General features: G+C 46.0%; 1 protein-coding gene across 2 annotated transcripts in view; it reads right to left on the bottom strand.

Moving 5' to 3' along the window:
• Positions 1–27835, bottom strand: part of PTGES3 (prostaglandin E synthase 3) — an 87260-nt gene that overhangs the window by 54888 nt on the left and 4537 nt on the right. For both annotated transcript variants that reach the window (XM_069230762.1, XM_069230761.1), the window contains exons 3-5: positions 21033–21146; positions 17840–17909; positions 11117–11215 (exon numbers count right to left, since the gene is read on the bottom strand). In XM_069230762.1, the coding sequence (XP_069086863.1) occupies positions 11117–11215; positions 17840–17909; positions 21033–21146 (283 nt within the window). The remainder of the gene's footprint in view (positions 1–11116; positions 11216–17839; positions 17910–21032; positions 21147–27835) is intronic.

The following is a 27835-nucleotide window of genomic DNA, read 5'->3' as shown; positions in this document are numbered from 1 at the left end:
TAACCAGGTAAGTAAGACACTTACAGGGCTTAGTTCTTGGTCCAAGGTAGCCCACCGTTGGGGGTTCAGAGCAACCCCAAAGTCACCACACCAGCAGCTCAGGGCCGGTCAGGTGCAGAGTTCAAAGTGGTGCCCAAAACACATAGGCTAGAATGGAGAGAAGGGGGTGCCCCGGTTCCGGTCTGTTTGCAGGTAAGTACCCGCGTCTTCGGAGGGCAGACCAGGGGGGTTTTGTAGGGCACCGGGGGGGACACAAGTCCACACAGAAATTTCACCCTCAGCAGCGCGGGGGCGGCCGGGTGCAGTGTAGGAACAGGCGTCGGGTTCGCAATGTTAGTCTATGAGAGATCTCGGGATCTCTTCAGCGCTGCAGGCAGGCAAGGGGGGGATTCCTCGGGGAAACCTCCACTTGGGCAAGGGAGAGGGACTCCTGGGGGTCACTTCTCCAGTGAAAGTCCGGTCCTTCAGGTCCTGGGGGCTGCGGGTGCAGGGTCTCTCCCAGGCGTCGGGACTTTAGGTTCAAAGAGTCGCGGTCAGGGGAAGCCTCGGGATTCCCTCTGCAGGCGGCGCTGTGGGGTCTCAGGGGGGACAGGTTTTTGTACTCACAGTCTTAGAGTAGTCCTGGGGTCCCTCCTGAGGTGTTGGATCGCCACCAGCCGAGTCGGGGTCGCCGGGTGCAGTGTTGCAAGTCTCACGCTTCTTGCGGGGAGCTTGCAGGGTTCTTTAAAGCTGCTGGAAACAAAGTTGCAGCTTTTCTTGGAGCAGGTCCGCTGTCCTCGGGAGTTTCTTGTCTTTTCGAAGCAGGGGCAGTCCTCAGAGGATGTCGAGGTCGCTGGTCCCTTTGGAAGGCGTCGCTGGAGCAGGATCTTTGGAAGGCAGGAGACAGGCCGGTGAGTTTCTGGAGCCAAGGCAGTTGTCGTCTTCTGGTCTTCCTCTGCAGGGGTTTTTCAGCTAGGCAGTCCTTCTTCTTGTAGTTGCAGGAATCTAATTTTCTAGGGTTCAGGGTAGCCCTTAAATACTAAATTTAAGGGCGTGTTTAGGTCTGGGGGGTTAGTAGCCAATGGCTACTAGCCCTGAGGGTGGGTACACCCTTTTTGTGCCTCCTCCCAAGGGGAGGGGGTCACAATCCTAACCCTATTGGGGGAATCCTCCATCTGCAAGATGGAGGATTTCTAAAAGTTAGAGTCACTTCAGCTCAGGACACCTTAGGGGCTGTCCTGACTGGCCAGTGACTCCTCCTTGTTGCTTTCTTTGTTCCCTCCAGCCTTGCCGCCAAAAGTGGGGGCCGTGGCCGGAGGGGGCGGGCAACTCCACTAAGCTGGAGTGCCCTGCTGGGCTGTGACAAAGGGGTGAGCCTTTGAGGCTCACCGCCAGGTGTCACAGCTCCTGCCTGGGGGAGGTGTTAGCATCTCCACCCAGTGCAGGCTTTGTTACTGGCCTCCGAGTGACAAAGGCACTCTCCCCATGGGGCCAGCAACATGTCTCTAGTGTGGCAGGCTGCTGGAACCAGTCAGCCTACACAGCTAGTTGGTTAAGTTTCAGGGGGCACCTCTAAGGGGCCCTCTGTGGTGTATTTTACAATAAAATGTACACTGGCATCAGTGTGCATTTATTGTGCTGAGAAGTTTGATACCAAACTTCCCAGTTTTCAGTGTAGCCATTATGGTGCTGTGGAGTTCGTGTAAAGCAGACTCCCAGACCATATACTCTTATGGCTACCCTGCACTTACAATGTCTAAGGTTTTGTTTAGACACTGTAGGGGCACAGTGCTCATGCACTGGTACCCTCACCTATGGTATAGTGCACCCTGCCTTAGGGCTGTAAGGCCTGCTAGAGGGGTGTCTTACCTATACTGCATAGGCAGTGAGAGGCTGGCATGGCACCCTGAGGGGAGTGCCATGTCGACTTACTCATTTTGTTCTCACTAGCACACACAGGCTTGTAAGCAGTGTGTCTGTGCTGAGTGAGGGGTCTCTAGGGTGGCATAAGACATGCTGCAGCCCTTAGAGACCTTCCTTGGCATCAGGGCCCTTGGTACTAGAAGTACCAGTTACAAGGGACTTATCTGAATGCCAGGGTGTGCCAATTGTGGATACAATGGTACATTTTAGGTGAAGGAACACTGGTGCTGGGGCCTGGTTAGCAGGGTCCCAGCACACTTCTCAGTCAAGTCAGCATCAGTATCAGGCAAAAAGTGGGGGGTAACTGCAACAGGGAGCCATTTCTTTACACAAGCCCCCCCCAGCCTACAGGCCAGGAGACTCAGCCCAAGCTGGGAGAGTCTTCCTAGTCTGTCAGGCGAGGAAGAGTAGGAGAAATAGGCTGGTTAGTTGCAGGGCCTACTCTGCCTTACATCCTTCTGTTCAGGTCATTCCCTTTGGGGAACTGACCCACTTCCACAGTGATAGGACCTAGTCTGAATTGCCTCTTGTCTGCCTCTTCAATGTCTCCACCCATTCTTTCTATTTTGGTCTTAGAGGTATCCACCTCTGCTAACCTTATCTTGACCAGGGTTACCCCTAGCTTACCCAGAGAGGTTACCCAGAGCTGGAGTAACCCCACCATGACCAATAGGGTCAGGGGGCCTAACTTGCTATTTGGCATGGGGTCAGACCACCATGCTAAGGATAGTGCAGCCATAAAGGCTAACACCCAGCAGAGGCCACTGACAGCTGTCAGTGCCCAGAACCACACCTTTAGCTCTTCACCTAAAAGGGAAGGGGCTAAGTTACAGGCTTCTTTGGGTTCAGGTTGCCTGTCTGCTGTATTAGAGTGGGGGGTTACCACATCTTGTAGTAAACACCCTTCTTCCACTCTTTCTTCTGTTAGCTGAGGAGCCACCCACTCAGGTTTAACAGTTGCCTGACTAGCCAGGACTTCTTGTGGGTCAGGTTGGACTTTATCAGGGCCATTTTTGGAGTTCTCCCCTACTGGAGCAAAATCTCCTTGGCTTGCTGTAACCTTGGCTAAAGGTTGTCCACCCTTCCTACTCTGTTTTCTTTTCTTCTTCTTCTGGGGCCTGCTTGCATTTACTGCAGAGGCAGGACTTCCAGAATCCTTGGGAGAGGACTGGCACTGGACCAGTTTCTCTCTTGGGCTCTGACTAACCTCTGGGTAGTCATTTCCAAGGAGACAATCAAGGGGGAGGTCTGTACTGACTACTACCCTTCTCCAGCTAAGAGTGCCACCCACTTCTATGGGCACTAACGCCACAGGCCTCTTAGTGACCCTGTCTAGGCTAACTCTTACCCTGGCAGTCTCACCTGGGATGTACTGGTTTGAGAGCACCAGCCTGTCATGCACAATAGTGTGACTGGCACAAGTGTCTCTCAGGGCTGTGGTTGGGATTCCATTCACCAGTAGGTGGTGGAAGTGTCTACTTCCCTCTGGAATCTCCAACTCACCTGTTGGGCCCTGTTTCCAGTTGAAGGCTAGGAAGACCTCCTCATCTGAGGAGTCATCTCCCATGGCTACACTGGTTACCCCTGGAATTTTGTTCTGGGGTTTGTTTTTGGGACAAGAAGTGTCCTTGGTGTGGTGCCCAGACTGTTTACAGTTGTGGCACCATGCCTTAGTGGCATCCCAGTTCTTACCCTGGTACCCACCTTTGTTTTGGGTTGTGTCTTGGGGCCCACCCACCTGTTCTGGTTTTTGGGGGCCTACAGAGGACTCTTTTTCTTTGTTTCTAGTGTCACCCACTTTCTCCTGGGGAGTTTTGGTAACCCCTTTCTTTTGGTCACCCCCAGTGGAAGTTTTGGTTACCCTAGTCTTGACCCAGTGGTCTGCCTTCTTTCCCAATTCTTGGGGAGAAATTGGACCTAGGTCTACCAGATACTGATGCAACTTTTCATTGAAGCAGTTACTTAAAATGTGTTCTTTCATAAACAAATTATAAAGCCCAACATAGTCACACACTTCATTTCCAGTTAACCAACCATCTAGTGTTTTTACTGAGTAGTCTACAAAATCAACCCAGGTCTGGCTCGAGGATTTTTGAGCCCCCCTGAATCTAATTCTATACTCCTCAGTGGAGAATCCAAAGCCCTCAATCAGGGTACCCTTCATGAGGTCATAAGATTCTGCATCTTTTCCAGAGAGTGTGAGGAGTCTATCCCTACACTTTCCAGTGAACATTTCCCAAAGGAGAGCACCCCAGTGAGATCTGTTCACTTTTCTGGTTACACAAGCCCTCTCAAAAGCTGTGAACCATTTGGTGATGTCATCACCATCTTCATATTTTGTTACAATCCCTTTGGGGATTTTTAGGATGTCAGGAGAATCTCTGACCCTATTTAAGTTGCTGCCACCATTGATGGGACCTAGGCCCATCTCTTTTCTTTCCCTTTCTATGGCTAGGAGCTGCTTTTCCAAAGCCAATCTTTTGACCATCCTGGCTAACAGGGGGTCATCTTCACTGAGAGCATCCTCAGTGATTTCAGAAATGCTGGACCCTCCTGTGAGGGAAGCAACATTTCTGACTATCATTTTTGGAGACAGGGCTTGAGAGGCCCTGGTCTCCCTATTTAGGACTGGAAGGGGGGAATTGCCCTCCAAGTCACTAATTTCTTCCTCTGTGAAGTCATCCTCAGAGGGGTTGGCTTTTTCAAACTCTGCCAACAGCTCCTGGAGCTGAATTTTGGTAGGTCTGGAGCCAATGGTTATTTTCTTTATATTACAGAGAGACCTTAGCTCCCTCATCTTAAGATGGAGGTAAGGTGTGGTGTCGAGTTCCACCACCTGCATCTCTGTATCAGACATTATTCTGCTAAGAGTTGGAATACTTTTTAAAGAATCTAAAACTGTTTCTAGAATCTAATTTCAAACTTTTAACAAACTTTTAAACTCTAAAAGACAATGCTAAACAGGGACTTAACACACAAGGCCCTAGCAGGACTTTTAAGAATTTAGAAAAATTTCAAATTGCAAAAATGAATTTCTAATGACAATTTTGGAATTTGTCGTGTGATCAGGTATTGGCTGAGTAGTCCAGCAAATGCAAAGTCTTGTACCCCACCGCTGATCCACCAATGTAGGAAGTTGGCTCTGTATGTGCTATTTCAAAGTAAGGAATAGCATGCACAGAGTCCAAGGGTTCCCCTTAGAGGTAAAATAGTGGTAAAAATAGATAATACTAATGCTCTATTTTGTGGTAGTGTGGTCGAGCAGTAGGCTTATCCAAGGAGTAGTGTTAAGCATTTGTTGTACATACACATAGACAATAAATGAGGTACACACACTCAGAGACAAATCCAGCCAATAGGTTTTTATATAGAAAAATATCTTTTCTTAGTTTATTTTAAGAACCACAGGTTCAAATTCTACATGTAATATCTCCTTCGAAAGGTATTGCAGGTAAGTACTTTAGGAACTTCAAATCATCAAAATTGCATGTATACTTTTCAAGTTATTCACAAATAGCTGTTTTAAAAGTGGACACTTAGTGCAATTTTCACAGTTCCTAGGGGAGGTAAGTATTGGTTAGGTTAACCAGGTAAGTAAGACACTTACAGGGCTTAGTTCTTGGTCCAAGGTAGCCCACCGTTGGGGGTTCAGAGCAACCCCAAAGTCACCACACCAGCAGCTCAGGGCCGGTCAGGTGCAGAGTTCAAAGTGGTGCCCAAAACACATAGGCTAGAATGGAGAGAAGGGGGTGCCCCGGTTCCGGTCTGTTTGCAGGTAAGTACCCGCGTCTTCGGAGGGCAGACCAGGGGGGTTTTGTAGGGCACCGGGGGGGACACAAGTCCACACAGAAATTTCACCCTCAGCAGCGCGGGGGCGGCCGGGTGCAGTGTAGGAACAGGCGTCGGGTTCGCAATGTTAGTCTATGAGAGATCTCGGGATCTCTTCAGCGCTGCAGGCAGGCAAGGGGGGGATTCCTCGGGGAAACCTCCACTTGGGCAAGGGAGAGGGACTCCTGGGGGTCACTTCTCCAGTGAAAGTCCGGTCCTTCAGGTCCTGGGGGCTGCGGGTGCAGGGTCTCTCCCAGGCGTCGGGACTTTAGGTTCAAAGAGTCGCGGTCAGGGGAAGCCTCGGGATTCCCTCTGCAGGCGGCGCTGTGGGGTCTCAGGGGGGACAGGTTTTTGTACTCACAGTCTTAGAGTAGTCCTGGGGTCCCTCCTGAGGTGTTGGATCGCCACCAGCCGAGTCGGGGTCGCCGGGTGCAGTGTTGCAAGTCTCACGCTTCTTGCGGGGAGCTTGCAGGGTTCTTTAAAGCTGCTGGAAACAAAGTTGCAGCTTTTCTTGGAGCAGGTCCGCTGTCCTCGGGAGTTTCTTGTCTTTTCGAAGCAGGGGCAGTCCTCAGAGGATGTCGAGGTCGCTGGTCCCTTTGGAAGGCGTCGCTGGAGCAGGATCTTTGGAAGGCAGGAGACAGGCCGGTGAGTTTCTGGAGCCAAGGCAGTTGTCGTCTTCTGGTCTTCCTCTGCAGGGGTTTTTCAGCTAGGCAGTCCTTCTTCTTGTAGTTGCAGGAATCTAATTTTCTAGGGTTCAGGGTAGCCCTTAAATACTAAATTTAAGGGCGTGTTTAGGTCTGGGGGGTTAGTAGCCAATGGCTACTAGCCCTGAGGGTGGGTACACCCTTTTTGTGCCTCCTCCCAAGGGGAGGGGGTCACAATCCTAACCCTATTGGGGGAATCCTCCATCTGCAAGATGGAGGATTTCTAAAAGTTAGAGTCACTTCAGCTCAGGACACCTTAGGGGCTGTCCTGACTGGCCAGTGACTCCTCCTTGTTGCTTTCTTTGTTCCCTCCAGCCTTGCCGCCAAAAGTGGGGGCCGTGGCCGGAGGGGGCGGGCAACTCCACTAAGCTGGAGTGCCCTGCTGGGCTGTGACAAAGGGGTGAGCCTTTGAGGCTCACCGCCAGGTGTCACAGCTCCTGCCTGGGGGAGGTGTTAGCATCTCCACCCAGTGCAGGCTTTGTTACTGGCCTCCGAGTGACAAAGGCACTCTCCCCATGGGGCCAGCAACATGTCTCTAGTGTGGCAGGCTGCTGGAACCAGTCAGCCTACACAGCTAGTTGGTTAAGTTTCAGGGGGCACCTCTAAGGGGCCCTCTGTGGTGTATTTTACAATAAAATGTACACTGGCATCAGTGTGCATTTATTGTGCTGAGAAGTTTGATACCAAACTTCCCAGTTTTCAGTGTAGCCATTATGGTGCTGTGGAGTTCGTGTAAAGCAGACTCCCAGACCATATACTCTTATGGCTACCCTGCACTTACAATGTCTAAGGTTTTGTTTAGACACTGTAGGGGCACAGTGCTCATGCACTGGTACCCTCACCTATGGTATAGTGCACCCTGCCTTAGGGCTGTAAGGCCTGCTAGAGGGGTGTCTTACCTATACTGCATAGGCAGTGAGAGGCTGGCATGGCACCCTGAGGGGAGTGCCATGTCGACTTACTCATTTTGTTCTCACTAGCACACACAGGCTTGTAAGCAGTGTGTCTGTGCTGAGTGAGGGGTCTCTAGGGTGGCATAAGACATGCTGCAGCCCTTAGAGACCTTCCTTGGCATCAGGGCCCTTGGTACTAGAAGTACCAGTTACAAGGGACTTATCTGAATGCCAGGGTGTGCCAATTGTGGATACAATGGTACATTTTAGGTGAAGGAACACTGGTGCTGGGGCCTGGTTAGCAGGGTCCCAGCACACTTCTCAGTCAAGTCAGCATCAGTATCAGGCAAAAAGTGGGGGGTAACTGCAACAGGGAGCCATTTCTTTACACGCCTGTCCTCTCACTTATAGATGACCATCGATTTATTGGAATACTTTGGTTAATGATCAAGACTAAGTCATCTAGCCTTCTCAGAAAATTTAGTTTCTGGGGTTTTTACTAGATTCAATCAACGCTACCTTGAGCCTTCTCTCTCGCAAGCTTTCCAAGATCAAATATGAGCTCAAACGCACTTTATTCAAACCCACTATTTCCTTTCTAGTCAAAATAGTAGGCCCTCTCATCAATACAGGCCATACTTCCAGGCCAACTACATTATCATGCTCTACAACACCTCGAGATTTATCATCTGTGCAAGGTCTCACATACTCCCAATTTGTGTCTATCTGGGAGGTAGCGAAAATAGAGATCCAATGGTGGATTTCCCACCTCATGGAGGCTTGTTATGGCAGTGCCATTTTTGGTTCCCAACCCTATTTGGTAATAGAATCTGACATCAGTGGTTCGGGTTGGGGTGCTCGCTGCTGGGAATTTTTCCACAGGAGGAAAATGGTCCACCATAGAACAAGTTCTGAACCTGATAGTAGGATCATTTGCAGTGAAATGCTGGACCAAGGACAAAGTCCGATGATGTGTACTGTTAAAAATGGACAACATAGCAGTGGTCCGTTATGTCAAGCATCTGGGTGGGACAAGATCAAAAGCTATCAGTTTTGGCTCACAACCTTTGGGAGTATTGCTTGACCAACCAGATTGCATTAACAGCAGAACATCTCCCGGGAGTCTCCAACCAAATGGCAGATTGGCATTGCCACCACTGATAAGGCACCAGCATCTGGAAGCTTCATCCAACAATATTACAGGAGCTCCAGAACCGTTGGGGCCCATTCTTGATCAATCTCTTTGCCTCTTGACTGGACAACCAGTTGGATAGAAATTGAAGCTAATGTCCAGATCGCAGCACCACAGCAGTCCATCCTTTTCTCCAGGATTGGAGCACAGAGAAAGAGTATGCATTCCCTCCATTTACGGTGATCATGAGATTATTATCTACCCAAGTTCAGCAGCAGCAGGCAGAGCTAGTGGTGATTACTTCGATTTGGAGATCTCAAACCTGGTATCCAGTTTGGAATAAACTTTGAGACTTTCCAATCCCCCCTACCCCATCTCAGGATCTTCTTCGAGAACTCTAAGGGAACCCCCCCCATCACCTGGTACACACAGGTTTGCTTTGTCTTATGGCGGATTACAGGAAACGTTGGAAAGGCCCAGGACTTTCTGCAGAGGCTGCCTCTTTACTCTCCAAAGCCTGGGCAGATAAGACCAACAACAGATACTGCTCCACCTGGTCACAATGGTGGGATTGGTGTCATCAACACCAGGTAGATCCAATGGGGGTGGATGTTGTCCATATATTGAATTTTTTGGCCTCCTTAGCTTCGGAAGGCTTAGCTTATAGGTCAATCAATACTTTCAGGTCGGCGATCTCAGCAGCACATGTTCCACTCGCTGGTCAACTGATCAGGCAATATCCATTGGTATGCAAACTCCTCAGGGGCATTCGATTACCTATTCCCCCAGAACCTCGATATTCTACTTTATGGGATGTGAATAAGGTTTTCAATCAGTATATGTCCCGGCCTGCTAATAATTATCTCTCTAGGAAGCAAATGTCTGCCAAATTGACCACCCTATTATGTTTGATCTCTTGTCAGAGTAATGGTTGTGACAGCTCTAGATCCAACAGGTAGAGTATTTACTCCAAAGGGAGTCACATTTCATATTTCTAGAAGGACAAAATGCAACTCAAAGGCAGTGTCATACCCATCTTTGCCTGATGTTCCTAAGTTATGTGTAGTGAGAGCACGCAAGACCTATGAGGCTATGACTGAAGACATACGTCAAGAGGGCAAAAGACAATGATTCGTTGCTCTCACAAAACCTCACAAGGCACTTTCCTTCCCCTACTATTGCCCAGCAGGTCCAGTCATTCAGTTCATGGGGCTATGGCATCTACAGCTTTTTCACTGGGAGCTGACGTGTAAGTTACCCTAAATGCTGCAGGCTGGTTATCAGATTCCACCTTCAAAAGGTTTTACTTTAAGCTTGTTAGGAATCTGGCTTCTTGGGTGGTAGACAAACTAGCCTAATTCTCGCCTCTCAATGTTACTATGTTGGCTACGTAAGTAAACCATTTCAATGTATAACTGTCAGGCTAAAGTTTTGGGGGGAGTTTATGCGGTTTGAGATATTGTAAGATAGTCTTCTTTACTGAAACTTTTTCCTCAATGTTTCCATAAAGATTGTTAAAATGCCTTATCTATTTCACAGGAACGGATCCGAATAAACAAGAAATAAACTGGACTTTCCAGGCTGTGTTAGAAGTAAGAGTAAGAAAGGGCGTCCTCGGGGGAAGTTTGAAAGGATGGACTTAACCTGATTGGTGGACATGTTGATGTCTTTCAATTTCAAAGGACTCATGGGAAATGTAGTTTTGTTCTGTTTACAAACTTCTAATGGCTGCTGGATGTAATAAAGTGGAGAAAGTTAAGCCTAATCCTTGCCTCAGAGACCTTAATAGAATTGAAACTATTGATTACAATAGCTAGGACATTTTTTATTATGGTTAGCGGGTAGTTATTTTTTTGGGGAGGGGGTGTTTATGTCTAAGGATAGAGTCTTGAGTCAAGCATTACTTGATTCTTAGCCATTTTTGGTCTCAAAACTAAGGTTTTCAAGGAGTAGAAAGAAAATGTTCTACTTAAATGCAATCAACTCACAGTATGGTTGACATTCAGCTCTAAGTTTAATGGCCAAATATACAGTTTGGTGGAACATTAATTACAACATATGGACGCAAACTGCCCTTTGATATATTCTGCCCTTTGATATATTCAAGAAGTATGAAAAGTGAGCTTGCAATTGATTTCGGAAATCTCACAAGCATTTTAGAACACATTTTAAGACAAACATATTTGCAATTAAAACAAGTTATTTTACACCCATAAAACAGTTGTACACAAGACAAACTGCTGAGCAGCAAGACCAAAGCATTTTTATTCAAATCTAGCCACTTCAGACATGCTCCAACCACCAAGCAGATGTTTTTAAGCAGTTGACGTCACCTAGACTGTCTCCAGGGCACCTAAAATAATTGCCGTCCACTGAAGAATAGTGGGCGGGTGTAGGTTAACCAAAGAATATCTAAATCTGCGCTATAAATAATGAATCAAGAGAATCATTGGGGAAAATGGCATTTCTACTGAGAGCATCAAAAGCAGAAAATTAAATCGGAGTGCTAGTTAACATATTCCTTCTACTACGTATATCTCTCTCCTTAAAGGAATGGTTCTCAGTAGTAGTCTGAAGATTTATACAATACTGTGATGTGGAGGCGCCAGGGAATTACTGCACAAGCATAATTCTTCATGGTGTCTCTACTCTCCTACCTTTGCCTTTTCTTTTGTTAGCCGAGGCCAGGAACGACCAGGTTCTTCTTTCCGTAAACAACACAGCACCGATCGGTCTGTTCTTTTCTGCTTGGAGGCCTGAAAAAATAAAATACCTACTTTTTATAGTCAAACTATTGTCTCAATCCTCTTCAACATACCAAATCAAAGTGCTTGCATCTTTAATGTGCTCATTTGGCCCTTTAGTGCACATAATCCAGAAGAATTTTCACCAATAAAAATCCACCAAATAAAGTGGTGAATCTTAGTAGCTACAGTTCTGATGGATATATTTAAATGGGTGCTAGACTGGATCCAGAGTCTTTTTACAGCAGTGCACTCAAACCCGAAGTAAACACCATGCGGCTTTCTACATAAGAGCCACTTGTGCAGGCTGTCAATACGTCTTTCTGAACATTTTAATGTGAATCAGGTGCTCCACTTCCAGCTACATCAGTCTTCCAGCAGGTTTGAATTTCAACAAGGAAGTGTGCTAGAGATCTATGTCCTGCCAAAGACAACCAGCTTCAAGGGCGGACACAAGCAGAAGTTAGTCACAGGCCCCCACGAGTTTTGCCTTTGGAGTCTAAGCTCCAGTCACAACTTCAGGTTATATCACTAATGTGTCCTCATGCATTTGAAAGTGATTTGAGAAGAGAAGGAGCAGCTGTTCATCACGGAGCATAAGTAGTAGTCACTGTCTATCCACAGATCCCTCTCCTGTTCCAAATCACAGAAACAGTCTCAGTCTTGATCTCAAGGCCATGAAAAGGTGAAATGTTGAATAAAAACGACTTTTTCTTGCATTTGTCAAACAAACTACTAGAATATGCTGGGATCCACAAAATTCCTACCACCCAGTGTTTCCCCACTTGTCCTGATAAAAACACTACCCCCACTTGAGTGCCAGTACCTAGTGCATGCGTCAGGAATGGATCACCCCAGGGTCAACAGTTGCCCAAATGTATGGACTTACATTGACCGTTGTGTGATCCATTCCTGGCACGGGCACTAGGCTTACCCACACAAGTGAGGTACCATTTTTAATCTGGAGACTTTGGGGAATGTTGGGTGGAAAAAAGTTTGTGGCTTGTTGGGTGGAAAAAAGTTTGTGGCTTGTTGGGTGGAAAAAAGTTTGTGGCTTGTTGGGTGGAAAAAAGTTTGTGGCTTCCCTCAGATTCCAGAACTTTCCATCGCCAAAATGCGCAGCAAACATATTTAGCCAAATTGAGGTACGCAAAGGATTCTGGTTGACAGAACCCAGTAAGAGCCCAAAAGTCACCCCATTATGGATTTCCCTAGGTGTCTACTTTCTATAAATGTATAGGTTTGGTAGGTTTCCCTAGGTGCCGGCTGAGCTACAGCCCAATACCCACAGCTAGGCACTTTGGAAAAAAACACACAATTTTTGATGGAAAAATGCGATGCGTCCATGTTGCGTTTTGGGGCGTTTCCTGTCATGGACACTAGGCCTATCCAAAAAAGTGAGGTACCATTTTTTATCAGGAGACTTGGGGGAAAGGAACAGATACAGAATAGAAGAACAAGTGTTATTGCCAATTGTTTGTCTACATTTTTCCCTTCCCAATGTAAGGCAGTAAGAAAAGTCATTTTGAGAAAATGCCCTGTAATTCACACGCTAGTATGGGGACCCCCAAATTCAGAGATGGGAAAATAACCACTGTTTCTAAACTCCTTATCTTGAGCTCATTTTGGAAATACAAAAGGTGTCCTACATACCCATTTTTCACTCTTCATATTTCACCAAATTAATTGCTGTATACAATGAAAACCTGGGCACCTATGGTTCTTGATGAACCCTCAAGCCCTATATATCACCACAACCAGAAAAGTCTAGCAGCCATAAGGGTATATTGCTGTAAAAAAAATCTGCCATAGCTGGAAATAGTTACAGAAGAAAACGGACAGAAATGGCTGTTTTTTCCCCCAACTGAATTTCTCTTTTTTTTCCAGCTGTTATTTTGTGTAGGAAACACTTTAAGGATCTACACAAATGACCCATTGCTTAATTCAGAATTGTGTCTACTTTTCAGAAATGTTTAGTTGTCTGGGATCCAGCATTGGTTTCACATCATTTTTGTCACTAACTGGAAGGAGGCTGAAAGCACAAAAAAAACTGTAAAAATGGGATGTGTCCCAGTAAAACGCCAAAAACTGTGTTGAAAAATGTGTTTTTTTCTGATTCAAGTCTGCCTGTTCCTGAAAGCTGGGAAGACGGTGATTTTTAGCATTGCAAACCCTTTGTTGATGCCATTTGACAGGGAAAAAAAACAGATTTTCTTCTGCAGCACGTTTTCCCATTTTTTTTTTTTTAAACCACACATTTCAGCTGTATTTTGGCAAATTTCTTGGTGTCCACCAGGGGAACCCACAAACGCTGGGTAGCCTTACAATCCAGAGAACGTTGGAAAAAAGGACGCAAATTTGGCGTGGATAGCATATGTGTACATAACATTATGGGGCCTAAGTGCAAACTAGCCCCAATAGCCAAAAAAAGGGCTCAGCAGTTTGGGGGGCAGGTAGGGGGGGGGGGGGGGGGAAATAGGGAGTGGAGGGAGGCCAGCAGCTACGGGGTTAAACATTGAAAGCTTGACAAATAACATTTTACATTGCTCCATCCATAAAGAACAATGTCCAAAAACTTAACAGAAATCACACAGAGCAATAAACGTGCCCCAGCGCCAAGCACAAACAAATGTTGTGGAAGGGCATCTAGGGTGGTAACTATCACCTCAGCCATCCTACGGTCTAGCAACTCAGATGTAGTCAGTTGCCACTGCTCAGTCTCCACACACTGAGGTACGTTTTGCAGGTGTTCAGATGATGGACCCTGTCTTGATGCTCACACAGGAGATTCTCCTGAAGTGGTAGCATGATCAGAGGGCAGTCAAGACATGGATGTGACATTGCACATGACCCCTATTGCCAAAGCGGAGCTGTTCATTACATAATATATTTCCCTCTTCTATCCCTCCTTTATTCTATTCAATGCAACTAACAGGCTCACATGTTCACCGCTCAAGTTAACTCATTTCTCTATACTAATCTACCACTAATTCTTCTGGGTTGCGGAGTAGCATGCTACTCAATAAAAAGTGCTTCGATGCCTCGCCAGCGGTAGTAAACTCTATATAATTACAATTCTACTATTCACTGGCTGCTCTGGCACATGAGCAGAGAAGTATCCTCACACTGAATTAGATGTGAAGCTCAAGAGGGAACTCTCTGCCATATGATATGGTCCTTTCCAACCATACAGAAATACTAGTAAATCATATGTGCAGAAATGGGAGAAGTAACAGTTCCAGTCAACTCTCAAATAGCAATACTGGGTTTACTGGAGGAGTGGTGAGGCCCCCCCAAAAAACACGCTTATTTGTAGCAGCAGGATTTCACGTGACAGAAAGGGACTTAGCAAGCCACTGGCAGGACACTGAGGCGCCTACTGACTGAATGGACGAGGCGCCAGGGATTTTTTGAGTAAAGATTGAGGAACTCTCCTACAAGGCAGGAAGGGCCAGACAGAAACATAAGATATGGGAAGGGTGGTGGAATTACAAGCCTGAGATCTTTGCTTGCTATTTTATAAAAGTACGATTTCCTCAGAACGTTGTCAGATGTACTTCACAGTGCACTGGAAGTGGAATACTCTATCTGTAAGGAAATGCCTCCTTAGCATGGTTACCCCCTGACTTTTTGCCTTTGCTGATGCTATGTTTTGATTTGAAAGTGTGCTGAGGCCTGCTAACCAGGCCCCAGCACCAGTGTTCTTTCCCTAACCTGTACTTTTGTTTTACACAATTGGCACACCCTGGCATCCAGGTAAGTCCCTTGTAACTGGTACCCCTGGTACCAAGGGCCCTGATGCCAGGGAAGGTCTCTAAGGGCTGCAGCATACCTTATGCCACCCTGGGGACCTCACTCAGCACAGACACACTGCTTGCCAGCTTGTGTGTGCTACTGAGGACAAAACGAGTAAGTCGACATGGCACTCCCCTCAGGGTGCCATGCCAACCTCACACTGCCTATGCAGTATAGATAAGTCACCCCTCTAGCAGGTCTTACAGCCCTAAAGCAGGGTGCACTATACCATAGGTGAGGGCACCAGTGCATGAGCACTGTGCCCCTGCAGTGTCTAAGCAAAACCTTAGACATTGTAAGTGCAGGGTAGCCATAAGAGTATATGGTCTGGGAGTCTGTCAAACACGAACTCCACGGCACCATAATGCCTCCACTGAAAACTGGGAAGTTTGGTATCAAACTTCTCAGCACAATAAATGCACACTGATGCCAGTGTACATTTTATTGTGAAATACACCCCAGAGGGCACCTTAGAGGTGCCCCCTGAAACCTTAACCAACTACCCGTGTAGGTTGACTGGTTTTAGCAGCCTGCCACACTCGAGACATGTTGCTGGCCACATGGGGAGAGTGCCTTTGTCACTCTGAGGCCAGTAACAAAGCCTGCACTGGGTGGAGATGCTATCACCTCCCCCAGGCAGGAGCTGTAACACCTGGCGGTGAGCCTCAAAGGCTCACCCCCTTTGTTCCAGCACCGCAGGGCACTCCAGCTAGTGGAGTTGCCCGCCCCCTCCGGTCACGGCCCCCCTTTTGGCGGCAAGGCCGGTGGAAATAATGAGAACAACAAGGAGGAGTCACTGGCCAGTCAGGACAGCCCCTAAGGTGCCCTGAGCTGAAGTGACTAACTTTTAGAAATCCTCCATCTTGCAGATGGAGGATTCCCCCAATAGGGATAGGAATGTGACCCCCTCCCCTTGGGAGGAGGCACAAAGAGGGTGTACCCACTCTCAGGGCTAGTAGCCATTGGCTACTAACCCCCCAGACCTAAACACGCCCTTAAATTTAGTATTTAAGGGCTCCCCTGAACCTAAGAATTTAGATTCCTGCAACTTACAGAAGAAGAGGACTGCTGAGCTGAAAAACCCCTGCAGAAGAAGAAAGACGACAACAACTGCTTTGGCCCCAGTCCTACCGGCCTGTCTCCTGCCTTCAGAAGAAAACTGCTCCAGCGACGCTTTCCCCAGGACCAGCGACCCCTGAATCCTCAGAGGACTGCCCTGCTTCTAAGAGACCAAGAAACTCCAGAGAACAGCGGCCGTGTTCAACAAAGACTGCAACTTTGTATCCAGAGGAGCAGATTTAAAGACCCCTGCAATCCCCGCAAGAAGCGTGAGACTTGAAACACTGCACCCGGCGACCCGACTCGACTGGTGAAGAAACAACGCTACAGGGAGGACCCTCCGGCGACTCAAAGACTGTGAGTAACCAAAGTTGTACCCCCTGAGCCCCCACAGCGACGCCTGCAGAGGGAATCCCGAGGCTCCCCCTGACCGCGACTGCCTGACTCTGAAATCCAGACGCCTGGAAAAGACCCTGCACCCACAGCCCCCAGGACCTGAAGGATCGGAACTCCAGTGCAGGAGTGACCCCCAGGAGGCCCTCTCTCTTGCCCAGGTGGTGGCTACCCCGAGGAGCCCCCCCCTTGCATGCCTGCACCGCTGAAGAGACCCCTTGGTCTCCCATTGAAATCCATTGGAAACCCGGCGCTTGTTTACACACTGCACCCGGCCGCCCCCGCGCTGCGGAGGGTGTACTTTTTGTGTGGACTTGTGTCCCCCCCGGTGCCCTACAAAACCCCCCTGGTCTGCCCTCCGAAGACGCGGGTACTTACCTGCTGGCAGACTGGAACCGGGGCACCCCCTTCTCCATTGAAGCCTTTGTGTTTTGGGCACCACTTTGAACTCTGCACCTGAAAGGCCCTGAGCTGCTGGTGTGGTGACTTTGGGGTTGCTCTGAACCCCCAACGGTGGGCTACTTTGGACCCCAATCTGAACCCCGTAGGTGGTTTACTTACCTGCAAGAACTAACATTACTTTACCTCCCCCAGGAACTGTGAAAATTGCACTGTGCCCACTTTTAAAACAGCTAAATGTGTTTTATGTAAAAAGTATATATGCTATTCTGATTATTCAAAGTTCCTAGAGTACTTACCTGCAATACCTTTCAAATGAGATATTACATGTAGAATTTGAACCTGTGGTTCTTAAAATAAAGTAAGAAAATATATTTTTCTATACAAAAACCTATTGGCTTGGAATTGTCTCTGAGTGGGTGTTCCTCATTTATTGCCTGTGTGTATGTACAACAAATGCTTAACACTACTCCTTTGATAAGCCTACTGCTCGACCACACTACCACAAAATAGAGCATTAGTATTATCTCTTTTTGCCACTAACTTACCTCTAAGGGGAACCCTTGGACTCTGTGCATGCTATTGCTTACTTTGAAATAGCACATACAGAGCCAACTTCCTACACGATCTGAAAATTGTTATCAATTGCAAAAAGAAAAAAAATATATAGATTTTTTTTAATTGGGAGGGGGGTCCTCAATAAAGACAGCAAGAAACAAAGGATTACACATGCAAGCATTCTGCAGCAGCCACAAGGCAAACTTTGGCCTCTTAAGCTCTTAAATAAACATGATATGTAAACATACACAGAAAAAATACTTGACACTCTAAACAATGCTAAATTGATCACAGTAATTAATTCACTCCATCTGCAAGCCACCATGTACACTATAAAGTTATAATCGACAGAAGTTGAAACCCAATAGAGCAGCTTGCTCGCACCACATTGTGCCTAAGAAATAAAGGAAAAGAAGAATTAAATGTACTCACGTTTGGGTCAATAGACTGATAAAGTTCAACTTCATTTTGGTGTTTAAGACTATCGCTGCCTCCCAAACAACTAGAAAGAAAGAGGAACAAGCATATTTAGTGGCATGGTGAAATCACACACACTACACATTGGTGAGATTCGAGAGCATCAAAATTAATCATGCAGAAAAATTATGCCTCAAAAGGCCCTTATGTACGACTAGAATTATGAGATTCTGTGGCAGCAGTGTTTCCGTATAAATATGATTTGGCACATAATCGATCGTCTTCTGTACAATTTAGAGACTTTAACAAAAAAAAAAAAATTCTAGCTGTATCAGGCCAAAAGTTTTAAAAAAATACTGCCACATATGATGTGTAGCATTGGCATATTCCTGCATTTAGATATTGCACAGATACTAATAAGATGAAACCTCTGTAACCACAATGGTAACACTGTAAATGTGACAAAATGTGGAATATTGCCACAAAATGTTGCATTGTTACACATAATAATTAGTTTTTTATTGCCACAATTTACTTAACCTCGCTTCATAATGCATTCCTCTCTTGCTGCATAATACCAGCAAGTCCTGCCTAATAGTGAAAGTAAACAGCGCAATTCCAGTGGCATTTAACTGGAATAACCTAATTTGAACATCTGCAAAGGACAGGAGGGGCAAATCATTGGGGTACTTAGATAGCAATGATAAGCATCAGCCAGCCAAAATGATGATCTATAAGAACACCAGCCACAAATCGTAAAGTGCAATTTTTTCATCTTGATTAATCAACACCAATAACGCCTAAAATTCCAACAAAACAAATAAAGCAACAAGCATAATTTAGCGTAAGATAGTCAACTTTAAAGACTCACCAAAAGTTCTGATATTTTCAAAATCAGATTCCTAAACTCCCCAGGTGCAAGGCCGAATCCACAAAAAAAAAAAATATGCAATAGCTTCTGTGTGCTAGAAGGTGGCCTAGATTGTTCAGAAGCTTCTTTGGCTCTTGACCTGAATTGAAAGTGCCTTTTAGACTAAGAAGGCCCGAAACTTTGGTTGTGCTTTATGGATGCCACACTTGAGGGTGGAAACGTTCTCCTTACCCTAATCAGAGCACACAGTGGTATTGGACACGTAATATCCAACTGTTTATTATGCAGTAGTGGGACCCAATTATTTTCTATGCATTGACATGTCCTCCTTTTGAGCCTCTGCACATTTGTACGTGGAGGTTCTTCACTCTGAAGTCAGGGTTTCTCACTGACATCAGTGTTCAGTCAGTGAATTACAGGTATAATTAATCAACCACCCCTTTTCCTGACAAATACTGCAGACATGTACCCTTTCTTTCAAAAGAGGAGTCATCTTTACACGTGGCAATAACAAGGTTATGGATGGAACGCTTTAGCTGAACTTAACCACTTGCTTAGGGCCACATTCTAGTCCATTGTTTTTTGCCCACCATGCCATCAATGAGGAACAGTCCATGCAGAAACTCCAAGCGAGGTGCCCCCCACAAGAAAAAACAAGCAACTCCACACGGACGTTCTTCAGCAGGATTCTGCTTGGAATGGGGCATCTGGGCATACCAGTCACACTTAGGGCATGAACTGCAACATATTGGGCAGACTGCTTGAATTGACCACAGCCTCAGGGGGAAATCACTCAGACAGCATTCCAGTGATTCATTTTTCACCCACCCTGCCACTCAACCCAGGGGTCCACCTAATGCAAACTAGTGTTGACCCCGACCTACAGGGGACCAGTCCATCCTCAACTGCCAGGCAGGGTGCAATGCGCTGCTAGTGCTCTTCTCTCTGCCACATTCCTGAAGGCTACCCCTTCTGGACCATGAGTGGGCCTTCGGTTTGTACACTGATAGGACAAAAGAGCACCAAACTCTGTTGGATTTTGATGGGGCAAAGCAAGAAAATGTAATTAAAAAACAGACCTTGTCGTGAGTGATCGTTCTTTGCATCAAACTATATCAAGATTTGGCCAAAAAAAACAATAAGTTCTGAGGATGTTCGGACTCTTACCACCAGGGTAAATAACGGCTACTACTATGACCCTGGCTCTCTGTGTTCAGGCTTTGGACATCTGCCAAACCACCTTTGGGCATCTAACCATGCTTGCATCGAGCACTACTGAACCAACTCTGAGTGTGTCAAGGATGGTAATTTTGCCCACTCAGCCCTCCAGGAAGTCCTGTTATAAATTAGTTATTGATTCAGACAGTGAAGAACCTGCAGTTTGGATTATCCATCAGAAGAACAAGTTACTTAAGTGTGGAAGTGCTTTTTCTGGTGGATACTCATACCTGCCTATAGCTCAAGCTGCCCTCCTCTAGATTCTGAGAAGTGGACTGCTCAGAAGTTTCAGATTGGGTCACAAAAAGGTCAATACTTGATATGCCAGCCATGCGCCGCATCTGAGTGCACAGAAAATTCCACTGAATAAACTTACATCAGCATGCAGGACTGGTACAGACGTGGTTATGGGCAGTCAAGTCCGGAAGCATGACTGAGCTGCAAAAGAAACGACTGCACTACCTATCAGGTACAGGAGTTCGTGCAAAGCCTTTGCTAAATCCACTCTGGTGCTATGGGACTATTATAAAGCTGAGGAATCTGCGGTCAGGTAGAGTATCCACAAAAAGGAGCCTTACAGATAGCAACTAACCGGTTTTTTTTTTTCAACAGTTTCATAAATAGCAGTTGTACCGATTTTCACCTTAATGTTTAGCCACAAAGCAATCTTCCACTTGTGCTGCTAAAGGCTTAAAATCAAAGGCTCCCCTGGATGAAATAAGCGACTCTAAATAGGATAATTTCATTTGAGTGAACATCTTAACTACCCAGTACATATCTATACAACATGTAGTGAACCACAACTTGCATTTAATACAACTCAAATAAGTGGATTAACAGAAGATCTGCATTAAAGAAAATACCTGAATACTTTTGGTTATTCACCTATTAAGGCGTTCTATACAGGACTATTCTTCAATAACAAATTTTACAACTTGAAATGCATAGTGGTCCAGTCAGCAGTTCATGCTGCAGTAGTTTTCTAGAGCCAACCTGAAAGAACTCATCTGCTAATATAGCTGGTTCCTTGGTACATTAAAACTCTCAATTTACAACTGCTTAATGGAAGATGAATTTAAAAAAAGATTAACACTGGAAGAATCCACAGTTATCACTTACCTGAAAGTTAGTTTACTTTTTTCAAAGTCTATTTTAACTTCTTTGCTGTCTTCCACACAAAACTCAATGAAAACGTAGTCCCGTCGGTCATACCACTTTGCAGAGGCAGGCTGCCTAGAAACAGAAGGAATATGGTTCACGAAAATGGAAATTTTACTTAGAAATCTTGGTTTCTTCTTCGTGGGCAGCATCTCTGGATTAATGACTAGCAAAACAACTGTCTGCGTACATAATTCAACAACATTCGACACTATTTCACAAAGAAAGGAACTGTATTATTTCCTATAAAATCAATTATAATAAAATGAAAATGTTGCATGTTGGGCATGAAGACCCACTTAATTTATCCGTAAAAACTACAGAGCATGGTATAGAGCTTATTTAAAGAGAAATGTCAGTAATTTAGAATGTTAACTCGGTTTCTTCAAGGATCCATAACTACTCCTTCACGGATGGTGATATTTTAATTGACGTTCAAAAAAAGTAGAATGCAAAAACAAGCATACCACTAAACTTTGAAGGCAAGTAAACCAGACTAGGTAGAAAGATTGAACAACTGATTTAGATCACGAAACTGCACAAAGGGTTTCCCTAAACCTCTTAAGCATCTGCTCTGACATCAAGGCAGTAAATGTTTTGAAAATCAGTGGCTTGGTTTCTGAGAGGCTACCCAGCAAATGTGAAGAGGGGACACTTCTAACGAGTGAAGGTTTCCTTTTTGCGGAGTTAGATTTTTCATCTAGTGGTGGTTTGCCGAATTTTTTGTAAATGTAGGCAAAGCCAAATAATTTGCCAAGTCAACAGCCACTGGCCTTAGCTATCTAAAGTACATTGACCTTTCTGCTGCAGAGGTCCAAACGAGGGAAGATACAGCATGAAAAGGGGGTAGTTAATGTGAAAATCTGGTAGCACTTTAGAGAGGAATAAGGAAAAGTTATCTGGTGGAGTAAGATGTATGGCTTAACACAAAGTTTTACCTAACCTCTACCTGATTGTAAAAGCATTATGAAATATGCTGATGTTCAGACTTACACATTTGTTGAAGTTTTGGGCTAATAAGTTTGGAAGAGATAGTGTAACTGCGAAGGCGGACCAGACATCAAAATTGTAAGAATATATTTAAGGTCTCCGTGAAAATGCCTCAGAATTTCAATAGTGAAGAAAGATATCCAAGAATGAAAGCAGTGATTAGCAGTAGTGGCACCAAATGTACTTTTGCATTAAATTGTGATGCCAATTAAAGATGCAAATGTAGTTTCTTCTTCATCCTTGCAGCAATCTGCTACTAAACAATAATACAAAAACTATCCACTTGAAAGCATACATCTGTCTCATGGAAGGGTGTAGCCTCTTTCAAGAAGTTTAGGTAACCAGAGGGAAAATGTAGACTTTAATACTGAAATACAGCGAGCGAAACTAATTCAGTTATGGTAGGCCGTGGTGTAAGACCTCGCCCAAAATCTTTTACTGGAGAATGTTGCCTCAGAAGAAGACTTCTGCACATGCATCACGTCAGGAGAAGAGGATCTGTACATCAACCAGAGACAACCACACTCACTCTGTCTTGCCACATCTTGGAGAATAAATTGATGGGTTTGTAAGGAATGATGATTTTACTGACAATTAAAGCCATCCATCTTTGAAACTGCTCTGGAAACCTGAATGCATAGTCTCTATGTTGTGCCTAGTGGTAGCAACAAGAGTGATTTCTGGCTTTCCCCGAAGAAGAAAATGCTCAAGCACTATCATTCAACACCCATTTGTGCCCTTCATGAAAACTCTGCATTGTCTGTCAACACCAGGGGGGGCCTATAGAGGCGTGGTTGGTAATCACCTCGAGGAAAGGTACCCACCAGCCTGAGCCAAATCATCTTGACCTCCAACAAAGTTATGGGAGGCAGGGACGACTCTCAAAGGAAGTAGCCTGTGAATAAGATTGCCAAATTTATGTCTTACTTGTCCTTTATACTAATGCCTTTCTTCAACATGCAGTTCCCCCTTGTGAGCACCTCATTACTCCCCATATTTCACTGAGGGGAGAATCACAATTAACGGTGAAGGAATAATGACTGGAAGCAAGTTCCTCTGAACAGGAGGTTCGCCTGACAGCACTATGGAAACAACCAACCGGAGAGCCACAGGCAGAAGTCAGCTTATCAGCCTGGCATCACTGGTCCTCTAAATACTCCGATAGATTAAACATTTAAGTTTGGGACTTGCGAGTATACCAAATACAACAGAGCTCAGTAGAGATGAAATTAGCATGACCACCTGTTTGGAGATTGTATGAAGTTCACACTTCTAGAGTAAAATAACCAGGATGTAATCCAAAGCATAGGTTTTTGCGACATTTGTTAACTCTTCTGTATCCGCCCATTTGAACTGAAGTGACAGACTATTTCTCAGAATATACCTGTTAACCCAGCTTTTAAACGGTCTCAGAGGCCTTACTTCCCATTCTATATTCAAGCTAACAAGATGCTGCATGGTTGACTGACAAGACAAATTTGTATATCCACAAACGCAGCATATTTTATACCATCAATATTTGTGGAGAACCAAATCAGTTTTATTACATGCTCATTTTAGTTACAACACAAAGGCACATATCTTGTTACAACCAGAGTACTCGAAATTGTCTGATTATAGCCAAAGCAACCTTCAAACAGAAGGTTGCAAAACAATTTTAGTAATTTGCCAGTGTTCTTCACATCTTAACTAAAGTCAAGAAGTACAAGGGTCGAGGATTTGGGGGTCTTAATACAACGTGACTAAAAGACAAAGAGCACAGCAAGCAATATTTGCTTAGTTTATTTATACGGTGTGTTCAACAAACAGTTGACCCAGGGTGCCTCTATCCAAGTGAGAGAACGCCTACATTATAAACACATTGTTCTGGCAATGACCGTACAAGACTAAGAGGATCATGCCCGAGGCTCTTTTTTTTTTTTTTTTTTTTTTTTAAATAGTGCTCTGCAAGTGTAGCGTTTTCATCCCACAACAAATGCTTTCAAAAGAAGAGGTTTAGAATGAAGTACGCATTTGCAATTTGTACAGACGCTGGGCTCGAAAAACATACTTAACCACTAGCTATGGCAAGTCATTTTTTATCAGTTGACATATTTTTAGGACTAAGTCGCCCCTTCTGGTGAGTTGACAAAGAACAGAATTTCTGTTCAGTCAGAAAGTGGAGGAGCAATAAAAGACGCTGTAAGGAAATGCCTCCTTGGCATGGTTACCCCCTGACTTTTTGCCTTTGCTGATGCTAAGTTTTGATTTGAAAGTGTGCTGAGGCCTGCTAACCAGGCCCCAGCACCAGTGTGCTTTCCCTAACCTGTACTTTTGTTTCCACAATTGGCACACCCTGGCATCCAGGTAAGTCCATTGTAACTGGTACCCCTGGTACCAAGGGCCCTGGTGCCAGGGAAGGTCTCTAAGGGCTGCAGCACATCTTATGCCACCCTGGGGACACCCTCACTCAGCGCAGACACACTGCTTGCCAGCTTGTGTGTGCTAGTGAGGACAAAACGACTAAGTCGACATGGTACTCCCCCCCCCCCCCCCCCCCCCCCCCCCCCCCTCAGGGTGCCATGCCAACCTCACACTGCCTATGTAGTATAGATAAGTTACCCCTCTAGCAGGCCTTACAGCCCTACGGCAGGGTGCACTATACCATAGGTGAGGGCATATGTGCATGAGCACTATGCCCCTACAGTGTCTAAGCAAAACCTTAGACATTGTAAGTGCAGGGTAGCCATAAGAGTATATGGTCTGGGAGTCTGTCATGCACAAACTCCACAGCACCATAATGGCTACACTGAAAACTGTGAAGTTTGGTATCAAACTTCTCAGCACAATAAATGCACACTGATGCCAGTGTACATTTTATTGTAACATACACCCCAGAGGGCACCTCAGAGGTGCCCCCTGAAACCTTAACCGACTATCCGTGTGGGACTAACACTTGGCGGTGAGCCTCAAAGGCTCACCCCCCCCTTTGTTACAGCACCACAGGGCACTCCAGCTAGTGGAGTTGCCCGCCCCCCTCCGGCCACGGAGCCACTTTTGGCGGCAAGGCCAGAAGAGATAATGAGAAAAACAAGGAGTCACTGGCCAGTCAGGACAGCCCCTAAGGTGTCCTGAGTTGAGGTGACTAACTTTTAGAAATCCTCCATCTTGCAGATGGAGGATTCCCCCAATAGGATTAGGGATGTGCCCCCCTCCCCTCAGGGAGGAGGCACAAAGAGGGTGTAACCACCCTCAGGGCTAGTAGCCATTGGCTACTAACCCCCCCGACCTAAACACGCCCTTAAATTTAGTATTTAAGGGCTCCCCAGAACCTAGGAACTCAGATTCATGCAACCTAAGAAGAAGAGGACTGCTAAGCTGAAAAACCCTGCAGAGAAGACGGAGATACCAACTGCTTTGGCCCCAGCTCTACCGGCCTGTCTCCCCACTTCTAAAGACACTGCTCCGGCGACGCTTTCCCCAGGGGACCAGCGACCTCTGAAGCCTCAGAGGACTCCCCTGCATCTAGAAGGACCAAGAACTCCCGAGGACAGCGGCTCTGTTCACCAAAGACTGCAACTTTGAAACAAAGAAGCAACTTTGCAACAACTTGCGTTTCCCGCCGGAAGCGTGAGACTTGACACTCTGCACCGGACGCCCCCGGCTCGACTTGTGGAGAACAATCACTTCAGGAAGGACTCCCCGGCGACTGAGTAGCCAGAGTTGCCCCCCTGAGCCCCCACAGCGACGCCTGCAGAGGGAATCCCGAGGCTCCCCCTGACCGCGACTGCCTGTTTCTAAGATCCGACGCCGGATAAAGACTCTGCACCCGCAGCCCCCAGGGCCTGAAGGATCCGACCTCCAGTGCAGGAGCGACCCCCCCAGGTGGCCCTCTCCCTTGCCCAGGTGGTGGCTACCCCGAGGAGCCACCCCCCCTCTTGCCTGCATCGCTGAAGAGACCCCCTGGTCCCCCACTGATTTCAATTACAAACCCGACGCTTGTTTGCACACTGCACCCGGCCGCCCCTGTGCCGCCGAGGGTGTACTTTCTGTGTGGACTTGTGCCCCCCCGCCCCCCCCCCGTCTCTGTGTTCAGAGACAGGTCAAAAGTCAGTTTGTCCTACATTTAATTTTCTTCGGACTGCAGACTTCCAGGATTTTGTAAGGTGAACTGTCTGACCTGCTGTTAAGAGTGTGAAATAAAAGATTATGAAGGTGTCAGGTCTTTCCAAACATGCAACACTTAAATGACTAAGTCAACTGTACAAACATTTCAAAATGTATTTCAGTAGTTGTGAAAGCCCATTTTTTGCACTTGTGTGATGAACAAATATTTTAATAGGATAAAACAAATTAGAATAATTTATGTGTTGTTGTTGTGCAAAGGATATGTTTTCTGAAACCCAATTTTCACAGATTGTTAATGCACTATATAGTTTTCTCAGTAAGGCTGCAAGTTAGTGGGGAGGTTTTTGGACATTTCTTGGAAATTTACTGTCTCTAGATTACAGTGGGAGAACTTGCTGGAGGCCTACCACGATTTGACTGAACTACGATGGACATTCGATCAAGCCATTTAGAGGCCTACTGAAGTAAATTTGTGCCCACTGAACCTACAGGCAGAGATTTGGGTCCTGGGTTGCAAAGCAAACCTGGATTCAACGGTGTCCTGGAACTGGGTAAATTGCTAATAGAAAGACCATTCAATCTGCATGGAGTACCAAGCTATGTGTCCATTTAAATTGGAAATATTTCATTAGCATTGAAATTGTGATCTTTATGAAGTTTTAACAAATAAAAGAGTGTACCACCTTCAAGAAAAATAATTTTAAAGAGCTGGAGTTCACTCCTGGGACGATGGGCTTAAGCAAGATGTTGAAACCATAACCAAATGCCAATTTAAGTCCCCATTACCAACCAGCATTGGAGATCATTCACTACATGCTGGGCTTGATTACTTAGTGGATATGAAATCACTTTCACTGTGTAAAGAAATGGCTCCCTGTTGCAGTTACCCCCCCCACTTTTTGCCTGATACTGATGCTGACTTGACTGAGAAGTGTGCTGGGACCCTGCTAACCAGGCCCCAGCACCAGTGTTCCTTCACCTAAAATGTACCATTGTATCCACAATTGGCACACCCTGGCATTCAGATAAGTCCCTTGTAACTGGTACTTCTAGTACCAAGGGCCCTGATGCCAAGGAAGGTCTCTAAGGGCTGCAGCATGTCTTATGCCACCCTAGAGACCCCTCACTCAGCACAGACACACTGCTTACAAGCCTGTGTGTGCTAGTGAGAACAAAATGAGTAAGTCGACATGGCACTCCCCTCAGGGTGCCATGCCAGCCTCTCACTGCCTATGCAGTATAGGTAAGACACCCCTCTAGCAGGCCTTACAGCCCTAAGGCAGGGTGCACTATACCATAGGTGAGGGTACCAGTGCATGAGCACTGTGCCCCTACAGTGTCTAAACAAAACCTTAGACATTGTAAGTGCAGGGTAGCCATAAGAGTATATGGTCTGGGAGTCTGTTTTACACGAACTCCACAGCACCATAATGGCTACACTGAAAACTGGGAAGTTTGGTATCAAACTTCTCAGCACAATAAATGCACACTGATGCCAGTGTACATTTTAGTGTAAAATACACCACAGAGGGCACCTTAGAGGTGCCCCCTGAAACTTAACCAACTAGCTGTGTAGGCTGACTGGTTCCAGCAGCCTGCCACACTAGAGACATGTTGCTGGCCCCATGGGGAGAGTGCCTTTGTCACTCTGAGGCCAGTAACAAAGC

This window comes from Pleurodeles waltl, chromosome 4_2, assembly GCF_031143425.1.
Source record: "Pleurodeles waltl isolate 20211129_DDA chromosome 4_2, aPleWal1.hap1.20221129, whole genome shotgun sequence".
NCBI lineage: Eukaryota > Metazoa > Chordata > Amphibia > Caudata > Salamandridae > Pleurodeles > Pleurodeles waltl.
The sequence above is the reverse complement of the archived record's forward strand: the minus strand, read 5'-3'. Positions and strand labels throughout refer to the sequence as shown.